This window comes from Setaria italica, chromosome VI (genome assembly GCF_000263155.2).
Source record: "Setaria italica strain Yugu1 chromosome VI, Setaria_italica_v2.0, whole genome shotgun sequence".
In the NCBI taxonomy this organism is placed as follows: domain Eukaryota; kingdom Viridiplantae; phylum Streptophyta; class Magnoliopsida; order Poales; family Poaceae; genus Setaria; species Setaria italica.
In genome coordinates, this window is record NC_028455.1 from 29,397,695 (window position 1) to 29,416,538 (window position 18,844).

The following is an 18,844-nucleotide window of genomic DNA, read 5'->3' on the forward strand; positions in this document are numbered from 1 at the left end:
GAGACGAGTACTGTACGCTGCACCGTTCACCCCCACACCGTACCCTACTGTACTGGGGGTTGGCCCCTACCGTTCGCCAGGAGCCCAGGACGCCCGGCCGGGGCACGGCAGGGTCACTCCGTCCAGTCGCCTCGCCTAGACCCTCTGGCTCATCATCTTCTGTCAGCCAGCAGGCGAACGGACCCGCTGCACTGAACCAGTGGCCCAGTGATGAGTGAGTGAGCGGGTAGCTAGTGACCTGGGCCTTTCTAGCCGGACGTGGACGCGACGGCGACACCACGCGCTGCCGATGCTGACCGACGCCGCACGCCGTCGCGGTCCGCGCGCGCGGCGTAAAAAATATCGCGAGTGCGAGACCGCGAGGCGCAAGTTGCCCCTCTTGCGCTCGCTGGCGCTGGGCGGCTTCCGTCCCTCTCCCCGATTCCTGGTGCAGGTGCAGCGCACGAGCACGGTCTCGGGTGTGCCGGCGCCGCGGCTATAAGTAGCGCCGCGCAGAGCACTCCGCACCGCACACACACACACACACAGGGAGAGAGAGAGAGAGAGAGAGAGAGCTCGCGGGTCGCGGCGAGTCGCGAACACAGACGATACGAGCCGGCTGGTGGCTAGATTTCCTCCTCGACCTCGTCCGTTGCGATGGCCGGCGGCGGCGGGGCCAAGAACGGCGTGAGCCTGTACGCGGTGCTGGGCGTGGCCAGCGACTGCTCCGACGCCGAGCTGCGCAGCGCCTACCGCAAGCTCGCCATGGTCCGTTCGTTGTTCTGGCTCCTCTGCTTCTCGCCCTGCTCTGTTTCTTGGGACCCTCGATCGGCCCCCTTGCTCACCCTGCGGCGCGGTTCTTGGTCAGAAATGGCACCCCGACAAGTGCGCCTGCGCGGGGAGCTCCGCCGGCGGCGCGGACGCGGCCAAGGCGAGGTTCCAGAAGATCCAGGGAGCCTACGCCGGTAAACCAGCCCGCTCCATTCTCCCTCCCTTCCTTCGTCGTTGAGCTGAGGCCTTTGCTGATGCTTGAACGTCGGATATTTTCTTTTTTAAAAACTGATAGTAAAATAATAAAGAAAGGAAAGGTGATATGGTTTTTAACTAACTGAAAAAACTGAGCAGTTCTGTCGGACCCCAACAAGCGGATCCTGTACGACGTCGGAGCCTACGACAGCGACGGCGACGATGACGTACGCACATCTCCACTGCATTTGCCAGTATCGGCTGGACGGCTGCCCAGCCAGCCAATGCAAAGAGATATTTTTGGCCTTTGGCTGACCTTTGCTTTGCTTCCCGTCTCTCGCAGGGCGCCGGGGAGATCCTCGGAGATATTCTGGACGCCATGAGCCAGAACGGAGCGGAGAACGGCAAGGGGGAGAGCCTGGAGGACATGCAGCGGCAGTTCGAGGAGCTGTTCCTGCGGCCGTCGCCGTCGTCCTCCTTCCCGCCGGTGCGTGTCGCTGTTGGTCTCCAGCATCCCCTCACCATTTCCTTCCACCTCTTCTCCCCCGGACACTCCCGTGGCCGCCGTGGACATGGACTTTTCGCCCTCCTGGTCCAGGTGACGTGACCAGTTGGGTCCGGTCCGTGTCCGTCCGTCGACCTCGCGTCGCTTTCCAACAGACGGCCCCCTGTCGGGCGGCGGTGTCGTTTATGACTTGTCTTACGGCCTGCTTGCTAATCGCGAGAGCCACACAATCGTGAGGCTCGAGGTCGACACGCTGCTTCACTGATCTCCGTCAACGTCAATAGTTTGTGGATCAGGGGTGTTTTTATTGCGATCGGTCGCTACCACGACCAGATGAGTTTAACCCTGCGCGCGTGCTGTTGTGTTGCCTGCAGGACGACGCTGGGAAGTCGGCGTCCAAGAGAAGGGCTGCACGGAAGTAGGGTGAGGAGCATGATGCAGAGTACGTACGTCCACTCGAGATGGTTTAATTATTGCACACGTTCCGTGAGTGGTGTTGGAAGGAGCCGCGCGCCGCAAAAGGATAATCTACTACTACTATGACGTACTGATCGAGACATGCGGCCTGTTCGCTTCAGCTTATTCAGCTGGCTTATCAGCCACCAAACAGTGTTTTTCTCTCACAACAAATCAGCCGTTTCAGCTTTTCAGCCGGCTTATAAGCTGAAGCGAACAGGCCAACGAACAGCGACCTGTGTGATGGGATGAGGAGGCTGGCAAGTCCTGTGACCCAGGATAACACCGGCGGCCCTCCTGCCCTGCGCATTGTGGATTTCTGATGCATGCATGCATGCATGCTCCGATTTTGCTGCTACAGATTGGTGGCCTGATTGGTTGGTATCATTAGAATTGAGATTGTACTGTATGCACGCACGATACCTTCTCGAATTAACGAGACGCCGTTGTTGGCAATCTTCCGAGTGCTTTCTACCTGTAATATAACCACTGTCCACTGCAAAGCTCGTCGCAGAGGTTTTTTCTCACCTTGTCACCGGAAAAAAAAGAGAAAGAAATGTGCTAAACGCATTGCTCCTATAATAAACGTCTACTAAAAATACTATGTTTAGCATTTGTGGTAATGGGCCACGGATGTGCGTGAGAGACTGAGTGAGAGCGACCGATGCACGGTGACCGTGCGAAGCAAGCGGCGGCCGGCTGTCGGCGCCGGACGCTCCCTTTTCAACGGGCTCCCGCCGGCAACTTGGCCGATGGACCGGGACCAGTTCAGGTTCGGGAGGAAAGCGCGCCGCCGCCGCGTCGTCCGACGCCTCTCGGCCGGAGCCAGGGACCCCTCGTCGGGTTGGTCCACAGTGCACACGAGCCAGGTGACTGATCGACCGGCCTGCGGCTGGGCAAGAACCATCCACGCCACAGTACGTGCTCCTCTTGCCGGCATCTCGCGGCACAACTTGTAGGCGGCTAGGTTGAAACCCGTCCCAATATGTAATAAATTAACTCATTCACCCATCCTGCCTGCTTCATAATTTTATTGTCAAACCTAACACAACCCGCATATTTGATATATGAACCTATGAATTTATATAAACCTCGCGTTCACACCTTAAAATTTTAGAGAAATTGACTGAAATTTGTTGCAGATGAATCAGTTTGACAGTCCGCTACTTTGTGCAAGGTAGTGCAGCTGGACTTATATATAGGCCCCACGTCAAGAGCCGGACCCTAAAACTAAAACCTCGCGTTCACATTTTAAAATTTTAGAGAAATTGATCAAAATTTGCTGGAGGTGAAACAGTTTGACTGTCCGCTTCTTTGTGCAAGGTAGTGCGGCTGGCATATGTAGGCCCCGCATCAAGAGCTGGACCCTAAAACTAAAACCTCGCATTCACACCTTAAAATTTTAGAGAAATTGATCAAAATTTGCTGGAAATGAATCAGTTTGACAGTCCGCTACTTTGTGCAAAGTACTGTAACTAAATCCACATATGGATCCGACGTCAAGAACCGAAACTTAAACTTAACTTGTGAGTTAAACCCATACGAACTCAAACAAAAAAAGACCTGTTTGGACGCAGGCTGCTAAAGTTTCGCACCTGTCACATTGGATGTTTGATACTAATTAGGAGTATTAAACATAGTCTAATTACAAAACTAATTGTACAGATAGAGTCTAATTCGCGAGACAAATCTATTAAGCTTAATTAGTCCATGATTTGATAATGTGGTGCTACACTAACCATTTGCTAATGATGGATTAATTAGGATTAATAGATCCGTCTCGTGAATTAGCCTCCATTTGTGCAATTAGTTTTGTAATTAGCTCATATTTAGTCCTCCTAATTAGCATCCGAACATCCGATGTGACCCTGCTAAAGTTTAGCACCTTGTATCCAAACACCCCCAAAGAACCACTTCCAACCCACTCCAACTCGTAATTATGATATACCCAACCCGTCCCAGCCCATTACATTTTAACCCATTCAAACACATCCCACGTCACCGCCCCACTAGGAGGCCTACAGCGGCCGACCGTCCTAATCCGAGGCGACGGCGACGGGGAACCAGGCAAAAAAAAGGCGATCGAGAACTAGTGGCACAACTTGGGGGATTACTTCTCGAAGTTATTATCCCGTAGATGAACCGATCTTGGTCAAGTGTGCGTGCGGCGGATCTGCTGCTTGCACTCAACAGCGACGGCACCACCAGCCGGTGACTGGCGGGGAGAAGGAAAGGGTAGAAGAACGATTCCTTTTCGGCAAGTTGGGGGCGCCAGTTGGAGGGAGCCACTTCGGGAAAGGTCCGGCCGACTGGTATGTCCAAGTGGATTGGATGTGGTCTGACATGCGGATGCCGGCGGTACTAGATTTTAGGATCCAGCCGCTTTTGTGGATGCCAGCAGGTGAAGTGGCTGCCACTGTGCGGCTCACCTGTGGATGATCAACAGGACAACAGTGCAACACTACATGACATGGACAAGGAATCATACGAAAAATGTTATGATAATGTGTGCTAACAAGTAGCAGGAGTACAATTGTACAGTCAATGTCGTCGATAGAGAAAAAGAATAGAAACTACGATCGATGTCGCAGACTCGCATTATTAACGTACAGGTGCGATCGTTTCATTTCGTACGATTTGTTTTATGGTTAGTTTTTTTATATTATATAAGTTTTAGGGTTGCATCTCGCATGGATGGAAAATAAAAGGACGGGGGCTCAACTTCAGGGTGCCTTTGGTTGAACTTTCCAACATGCTTTTACTTTTTGCAAAAATCAAAAGCCAACCAAAGAGCTTAAAGGCTACGGGTGCTTTAGGTCAAAAGCTGCTTTTGCTCTAGTACAAAATCAAAAGCACCTTCCCCTGCTTTCAGCTGCTTTGGGGAAAAAAAATTACCCACCTGCCACTAATTATGAAGATACCAATTCGTTCCCCGTTCTATTTCTCCTACTCCCGCAGCGCACTCGTCCGCCTCCTCCCGCCGTCTCCGGATGCCCGCCGCTCGCTCGCTGCCCCAGCCGGCTCATTGCTGCTCGTCCGCTCTACCATCTTTCATCGCCAGTGAGGTCCCCAAGTCCACCCGCGATTCACCGGCAAAGCTGCTCGGCAAGATCCCCACTCTTCTCTCGATTCGCCTTGCTTGCCGGTGGGCACTTCTTTGGCTCGGCAAATCCGACGGTAGTCGAGAGCGGGCAACGCCAGGAGGCAGTGGTCCTGGATGTCGCAGGGAGCGAGGATGAAGACGCACTCGACCTTGGGCGACAGCCGCCTGGGCAAGCAGCGCGGGGGGGGGGGGGGAAGGCGAGGAGCTCGGTGCGCAAGTGGTTGCAAGGGAGAGGCCATGGCACGATGAGCGGCGCGCGGATAGGGCCACGGCGAGCGGCGGCGCGCGGATGGGGTCACGACGCGCGAGCGAACCTGCGGCGTGGGCCAGCGACACTGCTGAGCGGTGGTGCTTGAGCGGATCTGTGCCATGCAGGCATGGCTATGGCACTGCTAGAGCTCCGCTGTGGGGTGGACTGCCCAGCGGGAGGAAGAAGAAGGGGCTGATGAGTGGGACCCGCTCGTTAGTGAGAGAGAGAGAGTTGAGTGGCGTGGACTGCGGATGACATTTAGAGTCCACTCGACAGTTTATTCAAAAGCCACAGTTGCTCTAATCAAACGGTAATTTGCTTTTTCTACAACTGCTTTCTCACAGCTGTTTTTTTACAACACACCGTTCACAGCATCTTTTCCTAAAACTATAGCCCAACAAACACACCCTCAATGTATAAATCTAAGGTGGGCCGTGACAGGGGTCTGCGTGGTCAAATCTGATCCATTTTGTAAGTTCGGTAGGCCTGCCTGGGCCTCTGGCCCCTGTAAAAGTATTCTACGTAGACCCGTCCACGATCAGAAAGGCCCAACCAACTTTGCTCGCTTGTTATTGCGCTCCGTCTTCCGTCTTCCGCTCCGTCTCGCCGCCGCCGCGCACCCCAACCAAAACCTACCCCCACCGGCGCGCAATCCGCTCGCCGGAGCCGATGGGGGCACCCAATCCGCGCAAGCTCGCCGTTCCACAGGTCTCCTCCGGTAAGCATGCTGCGCACTCGGCAGATCCTCTCTCCATTCATGCTCCCCTCACTGACGGATCTGGGACCCCCTCCCCTTCCGTACTCTTTTGCAGATTGACCGCTTCCCGTCTCCACGGCAATGGCGGGGTGCGCCAAGAAGAAGAGGGTGGCGAGGGGCTCCAAGAACAAGAACAAGAAGAAGGGCGGGGCGCGGGACGTGGTGGCCGACCTCACCGAAGACGTCCTCGTCGACATTCTCTCGCGCGTGCCCGTAAAATCGCTCTGCCTCGGCAAATCGGCGTGTAGGCGCTGGCGTGACCTCATCTCCCACCCCGAACACCGAACACCGCAAGAAGCTGCCCCAGACCCTTGCCGGCTTCTTCTACGGGAGCTGCGACAGAAACCGATTCCCGAAATCGGCTCGCTATTTCATTAGCGTCTCAGGAGCAGGCGACCCTCTGATCGACCCCGCCCTTTCGTTCCTACCCGAATATAAGAGCATTGACTTCGTGGACAGCTGCAACGGACTCCTCCTTTGCCGTGGCTGGAAACCCACTAATCCTGTGACACTGGATTACCTCGTGCAATCCCGCCACTGAGAAATGGGTGGTCGTTCCCGACTCTGGCTGGTGTAGCAAAGCTACATTTTATGAGCCAAGGATCGCTCGCTTGGGGTTTGACCCAGCTATCTCCACACACTTCCATGTGTTTGAGTTCATACCAGATCATGTTTGGCATATGAATGATCGAGAGATGGACGTGAATGATTTTTACAGAATGACATACGAGAACGATTTTGATGGAAGGATACAAGTAGTGGCCACCTACTCCTCCAAAACTGGAGTTTGGAGTTTCAACGAGGACCATTTCAAATGGGGTGGTCAATTTGCGATTCCCATGGATTCAAAAGGTGTCTTTTTCAATGGGGTTCTGCATCTGACTACTTTTTATGGCATGGTATTAGCCATTGACGTGGAGGGAAATATTTTGAGAGGCATCCCTGTTTCTATGCCAGACTATGATGGAGAAACGTAGGTGATGTTTACCTATCTCAGGGACACTTGTATTTTGCAGTAAGATATGTATCTGATGAATCCGATGACTATGGATTATCAGTCTGGGTTCTTGAGGACTACAATAGTGAAAATTGGTCTTTGAAGCACAATGTCAACCCTCTGGATCTGTTTGGAGCTTATTACTATTCAAAGTTTGGAGATTATTTCAGAGTTATATCAATTCATCCAGAACACAATGTGATTGTCATGGTTTGCGGACAGACAAAACACTAATGTCTTATGAAATGGATCACATGAGGATCCATTTTGTAAGTCGACTTGGAAGCCATTGCTCGACTCCTTATATTCCATATGTTCCCTTGTTCTCAGGGTCATTGGCAGACGAGCACTAAAAGTCTCACTTGCCAAGTATAGCTCCATGATTGTTGGACTTATCCGATGATACTGGAGTTGGTATATGAGCAGCGGTGGCTTGGGTAGAACTTTATGAAGTTGTGACAGTGTTCCATGGTGCTTTCGTGCACTCGTGTAGCCATGTGCCCAACTTTATGGGGCCAGCTAGTGCAGTTCACTGAGGAAGTATATGTTTTGTGTATGCTGTGTAAGCAGCATATGCAGTTGTAAATGGCATCATCCTTAAGTACTTCGAGTTGATATTATGATCTTTCTGTTGAACCATAATCAGTGCCTTTAACATCCAGGTTCCATTCTTATTTCGCGTTGATGTCCCGTAAGTAATCCGTGTTGCAACTTGTGGACTCAAACTTTGTGTATTGATCCTGTTTTCACAAATGGACAAGTCTAGTTCTGACTTCTGAGGGGCATACGGATCTCTGCTAGCTTTTGTTTATTTGCTCTAGTCAATAAAGAAATGATCTATTAGAATGTACTTGTTGCCCCCGGAGGTTCCATTTGCATCATCCGCGAAAGAAACGTCGTCAGCGGATGAAGGAAACGTACAGCAGCCAGCGTGAGCTGCTGGGTTCAGTCAGATCAGAGACTTGAGAGCGAGCTCCGAGTCGAACTGATCGAGAGGATTCCGAACTGCCAACCGTGGCCAATCAATCCCACGGAAAGCCAAAAGGAAAAGAAGAAAACTGTCGCTTTCATCCTGTCGTGCCCACGGATACTGGGGTGTAGTTCACTCCAAAATCTCAACTTTGATACTATGAAAAAGAAGATTTCCCGTCACATCAAACTTACGGTATATGCATGGAGTACTGAATGTAGACGAAATCAAAAACTAATTGCACAATTTTGTTGTACTTTGCGAGACGAATTTTTTGAGCCTAATTAGTCAATATTTGGACAATAATTCACAAATACAAACGAAACGCTACAGTGTTGCTACAGTAATTTTGACATCCAAAGTTGGGCAACTAAACAAGACCTAAACCTGCTTGGTTACCAGCCATCGCCTGCCACACCACGCCGCAGCGCCAAACTTGTGGCGGCAGAATTCGGCGCCACAGCTTGTGGCGAGAATACAACTGATTTTTGTTTTGGTTCTCGTGCGTGGCTGCCAGTGTTTACGCGGTCTTTGATTCCACGGAGACCACGGACTAAAGTTCGGTACTTGTCATATTAAATGACTAAAGTTTAATACTTATCATATTAAATGTTTAGATATTAATTAGGAGTATTAAATATAGACTAATTACAAAGCTAATTGCACAGATGGAGGTTAATTCGCGAGATGAATCTATTAAGCCTAATTATTAGTCCATGATTGATAATGTAATGTCACAATAACTATGTGCTAATTATGAATTAATTAGGTTTAATAGATTCGTCTCGCGAATTAGCCTCCGTCTGTGCAATTGGTTTTATAATTAGCTTATATTTAGTCCTAATTAATATCTAAACATTCAATGTGACATGGACTAAACTTTAGTCCGTGAAATCAAACACCTCCTTAATCAAGCAACACCGGCCAGCTTTTTGCATGGCAGCCACATAACGTGCCCAGATTCCGTTACTCTCTTTTTTTTCTGCTATATCAGTGTCGCCAAGCTCCCTATCTGATCCGAACCCCGTGCCACGTGACGAGGCCGACCGTCCGGTACTGCCCACTTGCCCAGGGTAAATACAATGCCATTACCATACAAAGCGCCTGACAGGCCCGTCGCCGATCGAAGCGGCACCAGCAGCGCAGCGGAAACGGCAGCCGCGCATCGTCGTAGTCGAGCGAGTGGACAGTGAGAAGGGGAGGAAACGCGAGGCGCTCGCCGGCCAGCCCGTCGCCGGCACGGCAGCGACGTCGCGTCGCGGTGGCCGGCGACTGTTCTGATCGGCTCCGCAACTGGAACTGTGGGAGAGGAGGTTACGGTGTCAACGCGCGGACAGCCAGGTTTACGCTTGTGTCAAAGGCGAGATCGGAGATTGGCGATGGCGTGGATCTCCCTAATAAACGGAATATGCCGCGGTGCTCTGCTTGTGGCTGGATGTGTTCAGTACCAAGTGACCTGGCCAAACGCGGCGAGCCTCCGACAACATAACAATCACACAAAGTCCGCTGACAGCCATCGTCAACTTTGTATCCACCACAAATTCGCTTGCTTCAAGACCAACCGGTACTTTTCTTAAAAGTATAAAGAGATTGAGCGACATTACCTTACTGCTAGACGTTGACCCTCGCCCTGCCATGACTGCTCGCCAATCACCATGATGAACCTGAACCACACGTACAGTAAGAAGACAACTTTACCATGAACAACCTTACATGCCCGGATGAAAACTAATACTACGCTACCATATGAATAGTCCCTGTGCTGAAGAGGATGAGCAAAATATGGGTCAGGTTTAGAGACATGATGATGGCTTGGATTTCAAATGATCTGGGGAAAAAAAAAGAGAGAGATGAAAACCAATCCGAATTCTTGCCGTCCACTCTAACACGAAACCACACGGTCGTAGCCGATGTTGCTGTCGTGATCGACTAGCGTCCACGGCAGCACGGTCGTCGTTGATGGCTTCTTTCGTGTACCCTCAACTAGCGTCCACAACGACGGTAGCCATCAACCAGCTAGTTGAAAATGCACCCTCAACGTCGTTGAAAATGCACCCTGCTCAAACAAATTAAAGTCGTTGAAGATGCACCCTGCTCAAACAAATTAAAGTCGTAGATCGACGTCACCCCAGCTGGGCACGAGTCACGACCATGCTCTCCAGGACCATCTGATTCTTTCGTAGTATATCATCAACCGCATGCAGGTGATTCTGATTCCAACGGCAATCGCAAAAGAAAAGAAACCCACATGAGCAAAATTAAACAATAGCCAAAGCAATTTTTTGGATCCATTCCAATGTATTCATTCCTGATGCAAGCGAGCTACGAGCACACGATTTGATACATCAGCGCGCCAATAAAACTTGGAAAATGGATCGATCAGATCACCATCAGGCGTCGTCAGGTCCTAGTCGGCGAACCAGAAACGGCCAATCAGGCGAGCCATCTCGCTTCTAGCATGCGCAGCATGCCCTTTTTCTGGAACGAGATTCTCTGCCTTTGAGCCTATGCCATGTGGACCCAAATGCGATGGGGCGCGCATGTCAGTGGCTCAATGGTAGAGCCTCCTCCCTTTTTCTACCCAAAACCCTCACAATCATGGACCCAGTGCCCGGTTCTTCCCCCAACCCAACCACTTGTGGATCCTCTCGCGCCACAACCACCCCACTTATCGGCGGCGAAAGGCCGCCGCCGCGGCCATGAACAGTTGTGGCGCAGGTTTGAGCTGCTGATCATCTAAAGCTGAGCACACCGGTGACCGGTCCGTCGTCCGGCCAGATGCTAACTCGGCACTGCCCGGCCGGGACGCTGACACTGGCCATTGCTTTGCTTTGGAATACACCCGGCAAAGCTCAGCAGACCGGCGGCCCCAATAATTGAAGGTTAGGGGAGGTAGTAGGCCCCGCTGGTGATCCCGACACCCATTTATTTTAACTGTGTTAGTCAAAGAAAAACAATGTGTATCGTCGTCGTTATTTTTTGTGACCGCAAACAAACTGCCAGTGGTGGGCCGTGGTTACGTTGACGCTGCAGGCTGCAGCGTTCCGTCACGTCTGTGATGGGGCATGATTAGGACGATACTTGTTACTACATGGTATCATATTACTACAAGGCAAAATATCCCGTGCAATCAGTGGCCAGGGCGCTCGTAGTGAGAGTGAAAGTGATGATGCTGTTCCTGTTCACTGGTTCACGATGTGCCAGCAGGCTTCGAATCATCCCTGTCAGGGTTTAAGGTTGAAGCTGTTTTGCCGTCGAAGTAGTTAAGGTGAGTTACAAAGCAGCCAGAAGGGACGGACAGTACGACAGGCCACTGCACCGCTCGTTACCAGCCACGACGAACTACATGTACAGCGTCTGTCAACGTACCGAGTATTCAAGAGGCTGATGATGTCGTAGCTGATCGATCCGTAGCCGTTCACTGTATACGCATGCTTGCTTATACATCTCTTTATCAGTGGTGCTTTATCAGTAATTCAGTATCAGCTCTGATTGATGCACCAAGTCACCCGGAGATCATTAGTATTTCCGATCAACTCTTTCTTTGTTTTTTTGCGAGAGCAAGATGGGAAATGAACCTAATAATCAGATCGCCATGTGCATTTCAGGGCCCATCCTCGGCCACATGCTCAGGCTTGAGCATCTTGAGATCAAGCCCAACGCTAAAAGTATCCCTCCACGTAGACCCGATTAACTTGAGACTACTACCCTGCCAACGCTAGTCACATCTTCTTTTAAATCCGAGACCACCACCGGAGCTACCGCGTTGGGCCTGCTCTTAGGCCACGTACGCACTGTCCCACGCTTCCACCATCTCCATCGTGGAACACTGTGCTTCTGCTGCAGACAATTGAGACGCTGTTCTTCTTCTCTATGTTTTTTCCTTGAAGAAAGATGAGACGGGATCTTTAATTGCGCGCACGCGTCTTAAAGGAAAATCATTTTGGTAACATCAAGGTTAAGACAGTTTGGAAAAGCATCCTTTTTTTAATGTAATCCGAGCGATTTAGTATTGCTCCTATTTTTTGCTGGAGGTTTTCACGTTCCAGTTCTCATCTAATGAAGGAGAAACGAAAGCAAAGGTGTGATCGTGCAGGTTTCTGTGGTGGGTGATTCATGAAACTGGCGTCGTGAGTCGTGACGGGAAGCCCGGGCCCACTGCGTGGCGTGTTGCAGTCATCCTGAGAGGTACGGATCTTATCTGGTACGTGGACGCTGCCGCGTGGTGGGGCCCTGGATATGGTGCACCAGGGCCGGTCAAAACTCCCTCCGAGTCTCCCGCTCCGGTCCAAGCTCACGGGAAGGGAGCCCTGCCGTAAGCCCAGCTCGGCTCCGGCTGCCAAAGCCGCCAACTGACCAACCCAGGGCTCTCCGATTGTGAAACCGGCGTCGACACATGAGTATCTATTATCTAATGCGATTTGTCCCGTCAACGTAAGATATGCAGCTCTCTTGTATATAAACAAAATGACCTGCGGGGGGATATTGTAACTATGTTCCTATGCTTTATAAAAAGAGTAGATCGTGCCATTTGTTCCAACAAGTTGACCATACATCAGATTGTCATAATATTCCATGACTATTTATATGTGCAAACAATTAAATCACTAAGGAAGTTTTGTTAGACCTCTCCTAATTGGGATTGGCCTAATGGAACTAATAAAACAGTTATTCAAAGAAACCATGGGAGTCAAGAAGCCGCTATTGGACGATGGTGGAAAGGATAAATTGTAGCACCAAGCGATTCACCGACCATCAGTCTGGAATTTCGCACCTAATCTCATCGATTTGGCATGGATAATGTGAGACCGTGAACAATAGAATTTGTGAGGGATAATGTGACAAAAAAATATCTTGGAGATTGAATTTAAGATATAAGCTGCCAAAGTCTAGATCAAGCTGGCAACCTTTATATTTATAGGCTTAATATTAAAACTAATTATTGTGCTTGGTATCAAAACAAACTTGAAATAGGAAGCAATTTGCACTAATATATTAGATGGTTTACCCAAAACAAATTGTAGATGGCTATTTGGACTATTGCTAGTTGGAGGCTAGCAAAACTTTTTGTGTTGTTGCAAATTCATGTACCTATCACTTCCAAACTTAACTAACGATCTTGATAAATTGAACTTGTACTGCCGGATGATCCTATAAATCTCCTTATCCTTCCTTGTCTTCCTCTCCTCCCACTATGGGGGGTTGGGGGGGGGGTTGAATGAATCAACAGTTAGGACAATATATATTTAGCCCTCAACCTGGAGTTCCCCTCTTAAAGTTAATAAATGATAAAAAAACATGTAGTGCCTGAAGGTTTTGGCATAGTGACAAGCACAGAGGAGGTGAGTAAAAGAGCTCTCTTTTATTCATCCTCGTCTTCCCTCCTTCTACTCCTTTTCTCTCCAATGGATTGTTATTGTGTTCTGGACATGGGGCATATAAGGAAAGTTGAAGTTCTTTGCTTGGTTGTTACTTTAATACTACGTATTGGTCGTAGAGAAGCTTGTGGCATAGAATTGACCTTGGAATCTAAAATGCCCTCTTTACAATGAAGAACCATAGGAGAGCTTGCAATATGGAATTGGCATTGCAAGCCAATATGTCCTTTGAAATCAACAACCATAAATAACAATACAATTGTAGTTGTATGTCCATTGAACCTGTGGGAAATAAATCTAGCATTGATCAATGACAATCTTCCCTTCCTAGATAAGGATTGATCAGCGTGGAATTCCATTTTTACTCATCTCGCGATAAAGCAGAAGAAAACTATAGTTGAAATCAGGATGCACACATCATGAAACTTATGACCATCGTCATCATGGTAAGTATAAATACAATTTTTTTTCTGGCAACAACCCACCCAGGTTCCCAAGACTGTCAAATAAAGTGGTCAAGCGGTTGTTATTCAGCAGGGTTTGTGCAAATATTTTTTAAAAGAACTAAAAAAGCATTTAGAGTATGCTAACTGCTAACTACAAAGATGTGGCAGTGTCTTTATTTATTTAATTATTTATTTTGCAATTTAAGCTAGAGAAGTGGAATATGCTTAAAAAAGGCCAGTGGATTAGGGTTTGATGGAATAGCGAAGAACGTCATCTGAAAAGGAAAAAAGTGAAGCCGGCTCAGCCGAGCCGTGCCTAACCGAGCCAAGCCGAGCCAGAACGAGAAGAGGTGAAAAGATGTGAGCGCAGCACCAGTTATCCCCTTATCCAAAATTACACCAACACCCCTAATATCTCGCCTGAATCCTCTCCCCCAACCCCATCTCTTCTCTATAAAATCCTCCCCAATCCACCCTCCCCGAGAGAGACCAGAGGAATCGTCATCCGCCACCAGGCTCAACTGCTCAAGGCACGGCACCCCCTCCTCATCTCTCTCGTCGGCGAGCTAGGAGAAAACGCGCGCATACGTCCAACCACTTACGCAGGGCCAGCCAATCGCGTACGGTTCTGGTGGGAATGGGCCTCCTCGACCAGCTCTGGGACGAGACGGTGGCCGGCCCGCGCCCGGAGTCCGGCCTCGGCAGGCTCCGCAAGTACTCCTCCTTCTCCCCCTCCTCGTCGTCCTCCCTGGCCCCGGCAGCGGCGGCCGACGCGCCGCCGCCCGCAGTGACGCGCAGCATCACCATCGCCCGCCCGCCGTCGCTCTCCGTCGACCAGTCGCCGCGCGGCGAGTCCTACAGCTCCTCCGTGCCGTCCTCCCCGGCCAGCGCGCCGGACTCCCCGTTCGCCACAGGTTCGTATTATCAGCCTCCGTTTCTTGGTCTCCTCCCTCTTTCGGGGAAGTAAAAATATTTTCTTTTTTAGGATCGGTCCCTACAGTACTATGCATGCCACAATTGGGGATTGGATCTCCGATGAAATGGGAGGGGAAAACGAATGATTCTTTTTTTTTTTTTGCCGTTTCATTGCACCTTCTTGAGCCTGATGCAGTCACAGATCTGACACTTGATAGTTGGTAAAAGTAAAACACTGCAAGAATTTGGTCATGCATAACACCCTGAAATTTCTGTGTTTTTTTTTCCCAATCTACGTGTAACAAATTATTTGTGGAAAACCGGAAATTCATTGGGGACGAATAGGCTCAAAAATTTAAACTTGGCAGAGCACGGTTCATTCAGAAAAGCAATGAGAACTAGTGCATGCATCTGAATATCTGATTGATACCACGCCTGACCCTCTGACTTGGTGGTGTGTCTTGTGCAGCTACGACGCCCAAGGCTGATAGCTGGAGGAGGCTTCGCCGGAAACCCAAGGCATCCGAGGGGCCGGAGCCGGCCGTCGGGCGGAGGAGCCCCACCGTGTACGACTGGTGCGTTCGACGGCCTTCACTCTCACTTCAGAGTCTCTTGCACTACCATGATGCGTCATCACAACAATTCATCCATGGCCGGTTCTGAATTCTGACACACTTGTGGACCTGATGCTGTTGCAGGGTGGTGATCAGCTCGTTGGACCGGTGAACCAGCGCGAATCCTGCGGCGGCGGAATAAGCAACCGAGCAGAGGACGGACGTACAGAGGAAGCTAGCAGCTAGCGTGTGTGTGTGTTTGCCAGTTCGAGGCCGCGTCGTGCTTCTACATATGTTCTGTGTTCTTCTGAATCCGTGTCTGACAAGTCTGGGGTGGCATGTGTAGGGTAGTGTATCTAGAGTCCTGGTAGGATGATGATGATGATCAGTTCGTGGGAATCGGATTGGAAGTAGGCGGGCGGCGATGAAAGTCTCTAGTTTTGGCCTTGGCAAGACGTGTTGTTCAATTCTTCGATCTGTGGAAGAAGTCTGAAATGAGGATCTCGTGTACGCCCGCCTGCTTTATTTTCTGCCCTCCCCTGTAATTGCCTAGTACTGTGTTCAATGCAAAGCATATGGCTGATGGCTCTGCTTTCTTCTGCTCCTCTGAAAATCCTGCGTCCCAAAAACCTGGTGTTGATGACTCCGGCGGCATGAAGTTGCGGTTTCGGGCATTGATAACTTTGGGTTGACTGAATACTGAACACCAGTTAATGGTACAAAATTATGTTCTCGTCAGTTTGTAGGTTGCACGGTGAGGCAGATTCTTCGGTTTGCAATCTGGAAACCCACGAGTCCTTGGTGACTTTGGATGGATTGGAGCCTGATCTCCGAAGCCAAGCCGGCAAGCCTGTCGATGCAGCTCTGCTGGTATCTCGTCGTTCTCCGTGATCCGAACCTTCTTCTAGCGAGAAAACAAACAAATCCGCCAAGATCCAACTGGATAGGATCCCTTTATTTTGTGCTACTTGTTATTCAAGCGTAGTACACGTATGTCCCGGTCCCTCTCTCGTCATTCGCTTATCCAGACAACGATCTCATTAGGTGGCAGCGGATTGGAGTGTGGGAACATTCCATGTGAGGGCTTGGCAGCTCCTGCCGATCCTGGCCCTGCTGGACATGTTGGTGCCCGACCGATGGAGCTGAATTTGGTGTGTTTCGTCCGTGGAACCCTTGTCCCCCCGGGGTCAGGAACATCTCTATCGTGACCCGGTGTACTCTCCTGTACGTGCGCGTACTGGCTTCTGGACCGGATCGATGGCGGCTCTTCGCTTGGATCCTGGGGCCGCGGGCGTGGCGACGTACCGGCGTGTCCGACTGTCCGTGCGTCAGTACGTGGTGTGGTCGCTGCCGCTGCGAGCTTATGGGCAACGCTGTCACATTGGAACTGCAGGATTACATCACGCAACTGCTGGCATCACATAGAGCCGGTTGCGTTGCGTGTTTGATTGTCGTGAGTATACGTTTATAATTATGGACAAGTTGCATGGAGCATCAACGGGGACGTAGCTCATATGGTAGAGCGCTCGCTTCGCATGCGAGAGGCACGGGGTTCGATTCCCCGCGTCTCCATCTACATTCCGTTTGCCGTTTTGTTTAGCGGTTCCTGCTTCTCTCCTTCCTCCCTCGTTAAGTCGCTGTGCATTCAGAAGTTCAGAGTTCAGACGCCCTGCTCTGAGCCTGACTATCTGCTTCAGTATGACTGCATGACACAGACCCTCTTACATCGACAGCTTATCAGTTTTTGCTGTCTCGTGTCCATTTTGGCAATCAGAAGTTTGAGCTGTGAACACGTTTCTTTGATACTCAAAACTATTACTAACCTCCGTTTCCGTTTACTATAGCAATTTTGACTGCTTATTTTTTCTCAGCAAAATGTCATAAACACTTAAAACTTTCATATTATTAGATTTGTCATGAAATATACTATACAGCTATTGTCTACCTTCAAATATTTGTAGCAGTTTTCGAGAAAAAAACACACCGTCAAATTTGCTACAGTAAACTGCATCCTCTTGGGCTTCGTATCTGAACGCGTGTTCAGAGAACTGTAAACAAGTATGTATTCCGTGTAATCTACTGTGTTACCTATGACACCGAGTCACCTGTCGTTATCAGAGGCTTCTCACCGGGCCGGCTCTCTGTTATAGGCCATTCCTCCCATTGTCATGGTTGCAGTCTCGCAGAGGTTCCTTCCACCTCTAGCCACGGGTGTAGAGTTTACCTGCTTCTGCTTGGCCGGTCACGGTACCTTGCGAATGCAAAAGCAAGCGCATTGCCATAGAAACGCACTGTTAGGTTGGCAATCCAAGCCTGGCCAATGCACCATGGCAGTGGCCTTGGGCTGTTTTCGTAGGTGAACACGAATCGTCGTGTTACACGATGAACCGTCACGGAGGACTCGCGAGCTCACGGCACTGTCAAACAAGATCTCACTCAACATGCCCGTCACGGAATTTAGAGAGAGAAAAAAAGGCAAACACTCTGGCCCATCATGGCCTTCCGGCGGAGCCCAACAAGAGCTCAACATGCCGTCCACTGCACTTCAGTTTCGGCCCTGGAAAGGCGGAACCACGATTTCTCCTGCCTGCGCCTGGCCCATCTCTTCCCAATCGTCACGGAAGTCGCTCGATCTCGCCCGCTTCCGCCGCATCCGCAGCCGCCGCATGCTCTCAGCTCGGCACAGGGCACACTGGCAAAGTGGCAAACGTGGCACCCTCTCCGGGAGGGGTAATGCTACATTTAAGTATTGGTGTTGTAATTTCATATTTCACAGTGAATATTGTATGAGATATAGTGTTGATGTTGCGGCAGGAATTTTCTATCCCAAGTCAAATGACGTAGTCATTTTTTCGCATATTTTTTAATGTTGCAACTATAAATTTTTGACGTTGCAGATGTTTTGTTTTGATATTGTAACGAAACGTCCAATGGAAAAATTCCCATCGGACATCCGGTATGATAAATATTAACGAGCTTGCTGTGTTGTTTTAGATTTTTTTCCCGTCCCTTTCCCGATCCTACCCGCACTTCAGCACTTGTGCCAGCATTTCTCCACGTGATGCACCGGAGAGTTCGCCGCGATCGCTCGAGTGAGATCCCCGTCCTGCCGCGCAGCCTCGATGGGAACACCAATCCCCATCGCCAGATTGTTCACCAGCCCAAACTTCCTTTGACACGAAGAAAACCTTTCTCGTTCGCTCCGGCCGGGAACCCGACAACTCCGTTCGTCAGCGTTTCGATCCCGTCGTTGAGCCGAAATCACAACTGCATCAACAACCGCGACGTGCATGTTTCACTCTCCGGTCTCCACTCCGCCTCCGGCGAGTCGCGCGCGGGGGGCCATGAACTCATGGTGGCCACGCGTGAGTGCCTGCCTGGTCACGTATGCGCACCGGTCGTGGTGACCGACTGACCGTGGTTGGTCGCCGTCACTGTCGACTCCGGCGCGGCCGTGGAGAAAACACCGGATCCGGCTGTCTCTTCCGCGCGCGCAGCTAGCGCTTTCCATCATATTGGCGCTGACGGGGGAGTCCTCATCCTCACCAACCGGCCGGCCCATGCCTCT

General features: G+C 50.4%; 2 protein-coding genes, 1 long non-coding RNA gene and 1 other non-coding gene across 4 annotated transcripts; all 4 read left to right on the top strand.

The window, feature by feature from the left end:
* Positions 1-507: 507 nt before the first annotated feature.
* Positions 508-2,472, top strand: LOC101771270 (chaperone protein DnaJ). Its single transcript, XM_004973546.3, has 5 exons — positions 508-747; positions 848-944; positions 1,105-1,172; positions 1,289-1,432; positions 1,825-2,472. Exons 1-5 carry the CDS (start codon positions 637-639, stop codon positions 1,870-1,872), a joined length of 468 nt encoding a protein of 155 aa, XP_004973603.1. The 5' UTR covers positions 508-636; the 3' UTR covers positions 1,873-2,472.
* A 3,177-nt stretch (positions 2,473-5,649) lies between these two features.
* LOC105914644 lies at positions 5,650-7,679 on the top strand. The gene is made up of 2 exons (XR_001164319.2): positions 5,650-5,977; positions 6,072-7,679. It is a non-coding gene; the product is annotated as an uncharacterized LOC105914644 (long non-coding RNA).
* Positions 7,680-14,263: 6,584 nt separating this feature from the next.
* LOC101772199 (dormancy-associated protein homolog 3) lies at positions 14,264-15,889 on the top strand. The gene is made up of 3 exons (XM_004973548.3): positions 14,264-14,721; positions 15,192-15,297; positions 15,421-15,889. The coding sequence occupies exons 1-3, from the start codon at positions 14,445-14,447 to the stop codon at positions 15,446-15,448; spliced, it is 411 nt and encodes a 136-aa protein (XP_004973605.1). The 5' UTR covers positions 14,264-14,444; the 3' UTR covers positions 15,449-15,889.
* An 886-nt stretch (positions 15,890-16,775) lies between these two features.
* Positions 16,776-16,848, top strand: TRNAA-CGC. The gene has a single exon. It is a non-coding gene; the product is annotated as a tRNA-Ala (tRNA).
* Positions 16,849-18,844: the final 1,996 nt, after the last annotated feature.

Bases quoted from the DNA above. Each gene is read 5' to 3' on its own strand.
- LOC101771270 (XM_004973546.3), top strand. From the start codon at position 637: ATGGCCGGCGGCGGCGGGGCCAAGAACGGCGTGAGCCTGTACGCGGTG. The intron at 945-1,104 runs GTAAACCAGCCC...AAAACTGAGCAG, and splicing joins GATCCAGGGAGCCTACGCCG to TTCTGTCGGACCCCAACAAG. The intron at 1,433-1,824 runs GTGCGTGTCGCT...TGTTGCCTGCAG, and splicing joins CGTCGTCCTCCTTCCCGCCG to GACGACGCTGGGAAGTCGGC.
- LOC101772199 (XM_004973548.3), top strand. From the start codon at position 14,445: ATGGGCCTCCTCGACCAGCTCTGGGACGAGACGGTGGCCGGCCCGCGC. The intron at 14,722-15,191 runs GTTCGTATTATC...TGTCTTGTGCAG, and splicing joins GGACTCCCCGTTCGCCACAG to CTACGACGCCCAAGGCTGAT. The intron at 15,298-15,420 runs GTGCGTTCGACG...ATGCTGTTGCAG, and splicing joins AGCCCCACCGTGTACGACTG to GGTGGTGATCAGCTCGTTGG.